This window comes from Metopolophium dirhodum, chromosome 5 (genome assembly GCF_019925205.1).
Source record: "Metopolophium dirhodum isolate CAU chromosome 5, ASM1992520v1, whole genome shotgun sequence".
Taxonomy (NCBI): domain Eukaryota; kingdom Metazoa; phylum Arthropoda; class Insecta; order Hemiptera; family Aphididae; genus Metopolophium; species Metopolophium dirhodum.
The window spans coordinates 20,082,148-20,087,299 of NC_083564.1; the positions used below are offsets into that span (position 1 = coordinate 20,082,148).

The following is a 5,152-nucleotide window of genomic DNA, read 5'->3' on the forward strand; positions in this document are numbered from 1 at the left end:
TAGGTCCCTAGAAGATCGTTATAAGCGAATTTGACTGTATAACATTAAGCCGCGTTATCGGGGCCAGACTAGTCGATTCTCCGAACCGTCCGAAATCGTTCTGGAATAAACCACGCGATTTGGTCGTGACGTTTTTATCGTCAACCGACAAAACGCATATTATGATCCGGCCCTATAGTACATTAGAACCTATTTATAATCAATGATGGTATCAACAATATTAATGATTGACGATTTCAACAATTCGCGTAGGCTATAATATTATAGTTGGAAAAACTCAAACACTAAAAATAGCCTTCTTAACGAAAAGATAAGACCGTATTGTCTGTATTACCATTGATTATAAATACTAGTATTTATAATTAATGGTATTACCTAGTGCCCCTGCGTATGTAATCGGCGGTCTTCAGTTTTCTGACCACTGAGTGTTGAGTGTTGACTAGTGACTACAATGGTTGTGTAAGCTTTGCTGTTAGTATTATTCATCGTTATTCGTTAACAATATATTATATAACATATTCACAATAAGTAAGTACGAAGTAATAACTTTTATTAATAGAATGCCTATTAATATTAGCCATTATCTAATATATTATGTACTTAATATTTCAAGCATTGAAGTTTACAACATTATGGACCGTTTTGTTACGAAAAAAATTCGTCTTGATCTGGCAACGGGGGCACAAGAAGAAAATGCTGACGACCCACATTTAGACAAATCTAACCAAGCTCCTCTTGAACCTCCTAGTTTTAAATACTTATTTAATGATTTTTATAAAGTATTAACTGTGGAAGGTAAAAAATTGTCAGTTATATGTCAAAACTGCCAAAAAGTAGTAAACGGATCAACTAATTCGAGTGGAAACTTTTTAAGCCACATTAAAGTAAGTTTTTGTAGTTATTACTAAATTGTATACATTGTTATTTTAGGATTATTATATAATTTATCAGGTTAACACGTTGATCGACAAAAATAAAAAAAATACCTATGCATGTTATTTAAATTACTTTTATGATTTTGTAGTTACTAATTTACTATAGTAATATTTTTACTGGCTAGTGGCTAGTGGCTACTAGGTGCCTACCTATATTATGATATCATATACATAATAATTAATAATATTAGTAGTACTGAACTGCAGAATTGTAGAAAAATATTACATTAACTTACTTGTATTAAACTAGTAACTACAAAGTATTAGACTTGTACTATGTAAACTGAGTACTGATTACCAAGTATATTTAATTTTCAATATGTTACGTCTTATGTGAAGTTTATGGCTTAAACAATTTAAATATAGTTTCTCTAGTTTGATCAGGCTAGGAACAATGTAGATAAAACATCTAAGTAAATTATTATAAAAATGCTTGATAGCTGCAAAATATGCACCTATTCTGTTCGAATATTTTTAAGTTGTTTTTCTAAAATGATGTCTTATTATAAGTTATTACATGCTGATTGTTAATATAAAGTAGTTAATGCCATGTGTAGTCTGCTTTATTATACATTTTATAAAGAAATTACCCATAAATTTACAGCTCAAACATAACTCATTGATGCAAAAAGTAAACCAAGCAAGGAAAAGACATGATGTATCCAAAACAACAGAGATTCAAACAAAACTGTTTAGTGGTCCAACTAAAAAATGGTCTAAAGATAAGGTAATTCAACTTACTAGTTATTAAATAAGACAAGTACTTTTCAATAAATTGCATTTATAGATATAATTATGCTACCTAGCTACTACCAAGTTACAAACAAAGTTTTTTTTACAAATTACAAAAATTCTAGAATACAAATTATAAAATAATATAAATTACAAATACAATTTATTTTGACCTTATCAATGTATATGGTTAATAATAAATTGCAATCATGTAGATTATTTGAAGATGATGCCAACATGATATGAAATATGAATGAGTAATTTTTCAGTTATTAAATTGTTTGTACTAAGGATAATAATCCTTAAAAAAGGTTTTACAAAAAAACTCTAAGTGAATCTAGTATTTATACTTGAGCCATATTTGCGTACAAATTATTAATATCAAACAATTAATATTAATCACTAAAATGTTCAAATCACCATAGCCATTCTTATATATCCATTATTGTGGACTTATTATCTTTAGTACACAAAGTTAAATAACTCAAAAACCACTCGTACAAATTTTGATTCTGGTACGTTAACATTTTCAGAAAAGTTACACTAAATAATTTACTGTTGAAAGCAGGTTCTCATTTGAAAAAAATAAATTTATGTCTGTTGGTCATTATTTCAGTATTACAACAAATCTCAAGAATTTAAAAATATAGGTCTTAAAGTACCTATTTTTAAAATTTCAAAAATCAGAATTAAAGTAACTTCAGTATTAAAAAAGAAAAAGGGGATTAACATACTTGACGAATCACATCCTATATAATAGTATATTGTAATCTAAAACATAAAAAAGTAATATTAATATTTTATACTCTATAGATTGGTAATTTGGTGTTCAACTACATTATTCAAGAAATGAGACCTTTAATTACATGCGAGAAACCAGCATTTCGACAGTTAATCTTTGGCCTTACTGGTTTAACATCTGCAGATTCTGTTTTACTCCCAGACCGAAATTATATATCAAAGAAACTCAATTCAAGCTATACAAATTATATTTCAATGTTGACTTCTTTGCTCAATAAACAACAGTATATTTGTACTACTGCAGATATATGGAGTACTAACAATAAAAGCTATCTTGGCATGACATGTCACTTCATTGAAGAAATTTCTTATACCCGTCATTCCTATGTTTTGGGCTGCAGAAGAATCAAAGGTGGACATAATTATTTAAATATTTCTGAGTTAATCAATGAAATAACTCAAACTTATCAAATAAGTACTTCAAAAATAACACATACTATAACTGACAACGCAAGTAACTTTGGTAAAGCATTTCGAACATTCTCAACCACATTGTGTGAAAAATCAAATACTTACGATGTAGGTAATTTATCCAGTGATTCAGATTCTAATACTATTGGTGAAAATTCGGAAAGTGAAGATGACGAAGGTTGTGAAATTCAATATGTTGATTTATATCCTTTACTTTCTGAAGAATCAAATGAACATTCTGAAGATATTAGTATTTGCCTGCCTGACCATATGAATTGTTGTGCTCATACCCTGAATTTGATTGCTACAACAGACATTGCAAAAATAACTGACAGATCTTATTTACAAATTTCAAAAGCTACGTTTGAAAAACTGTTTAAGTTTTGGAATCTGGTCAGTCGTAGTACTGCAGCTTCAGATACAGTAAGTGATAAATGTAATTGTAAATTTCCAGTGCCGGTTATTACAAGGTGGAACTCAATGTATGATGCGGCAAAAAAAATATTATATTATAAAGAAAAATTGATTCCAGTATTTGATGAACTGAAATTAAATAAGTTAAAAATGACTGAGTGGCTATTTCTCAATGAGTATTGTGAAGTTATGGAGCCATTAGCCTCAGCGCTAGACAAATTACAAGGAGAAAAAAGAAGTTATTTAGGATATGTGGCACCAACAATATTATCCATAAGACTTTTGTTATTAAAGTCAACAAATAGAGTATATTGTAAACCATTAAGTCTATGCATAATTCAAAATCTTGAAAAACGATTTGATTATTTATTTAACTTAAACAGTTCCAAGAGTAAGGCATTTATTATTGCATCAATAAGCCACCCAAAATTTAAAATGAACTGGGTACCAATAAGATATAAAAATTTGTGCAGAAATTTATTTGTCAGTGAATGTAATACATTAAGTGCTGTTATTAGTTCAACTCCAAATTCTGGTTCATCTAGTGAAGAAAATAACGAGAGTGATGATGACAACTTTTATAACAATTTACTAGAAAATTGTATTGATGAAAATTTAAACGAATCTCAATGCACCACCGAAAAAAGAAACACCAATTTAGCTGGTATTCAAAGTTCATCATTTTTAAACTCAAAAAATAAAAATTTAATCATGTTAGATTCTTTCTTTATTGTAAAGAATGTATTTTTAAAATATAACACATCATTGCCATCATCTGCTCCCGTAGAAAGATTGTTCAGCGGAGCTATACAAGTCTTAACACCACGGCGAAATCGGCTAAAAGATACTACATTTGAAAAGCTGCTCTGTTGTAGATGTAACCTTTAGAATAATATATTTGGTTAGCTACATAATATTATGTAATAAATTATAATTATAATTATTTTGTTTTTTTATTTTAATAAAGATAATATCGTTTTTTTTTTCTATTCATTGTTTTTGAAGAAACATAATAGTCAACAATTATTCTCAATAAAATGTCTACTATAAAATATAAAATAAGTAAAACTTTGTTCCAATAAATTAAACAAATAAACTAAGGTAAAAATAAAAATACTTAGGTACTAGCTACAAAAACATTAATTGTAACTATGTACCAGACACCTATTGACTTGTGACTACTAACTATAAGTTAGTTTATGTTCACGTAGGTAAAAAGGAAGTAGGTACATCTATTATTTAATTATATTAATGTAATAATTATTCTTTTTATCTATAATATTATCTAGATAAAACTTAGATTATCTTCATCTTATCTAGATGAATGTAAAATGTAGTTATCTTTATCTGTATCTAGATAAATTTCCATAAAATTATCTGTATCTTATCTAGATGAATTTTTCGTTATCTATTCTCAACACTGATTGTGACACGAGAATTTTATATATTAGATAATAATATGCAACTTGCCCTACTGATATAACATTGTTATTTTTTTTAACTTAATGTAGTCGTCCAAATCCAAAAGTTCGTAATTCCATTTTTTTGATTTTGGGATTATTTGTGATAAAATGAATAAAAAAATACTCATTGTATGATAAAGTCATAACTCCTAAACGTTTTTTCCTCTCCTGTAAACTTTACCATTTTGGACTTACGACCTTTGAGATTTAGGCGTCGGCGATAGATGTTTTTGGACTGGGTAAAATGTTTTTTCTAACCGATTTTTGTAAAGTTTGGTGTACTGCAGCCATAGAAACACAAATCAACAGAAACAATAAAAAAAAAGCCGTAGCCCTCTACTCCGATATTCTTCCTCTACAAGAAACAATCTATGAATCATCAATTATGTTTTTGTC

General features: G+C 28.2%; 1 protein-coding gene across 1 annotated transcript; it reads left to right on the forward strand.

Moving 5' to 3' along the window:
- The first annotated feature begins 632 nt into the window (after positions 1-632).
- Positions 633-4,181, forward strand: LOC132945627 (uncharacterized). The gene is made up of 3 exons (XM_061015398.1): positions 633-884; positions 1,540-1,662; positions 2,481-4,181. The coding sequence occupies exons 1-3, from the start codon at positions 633-635 to the stop codon at positions 4,179-4,181; spliced, it is 2,076 nt and encodes a 691-aa protein (XP_060871381.1).
- Positions 4,182-5,152: the final 971 nt, after the last annotated feature.

What these genes read in the sequence shown, in the direction of transcription:
- LOC132945627 (XM_061015398.1), top strand. Translation starts at nt 633, where the DNA reads ATGGACCGTTTTGTTACGAAAAAAATTCGTCTTGATCTGGCAACGGGG. An exon ending in ACTTTTTAAGCCACATTAAA is followed by an intron (nt 885 to 1,539) that starts GTAAGTTTTTGT and finishes ATAAATTTACAG; the next exon opens with CTCAAACATAACTCATTGAT. An exon ending in AAAAATGGTCTAAAGATAAG is followed by an intron (nt 1,663 to 2,480) that starts GTAATTCAACTT and finishes TATACTCTATAG; the next exon opens with ATTGGTAATTTGGTGTTCAA.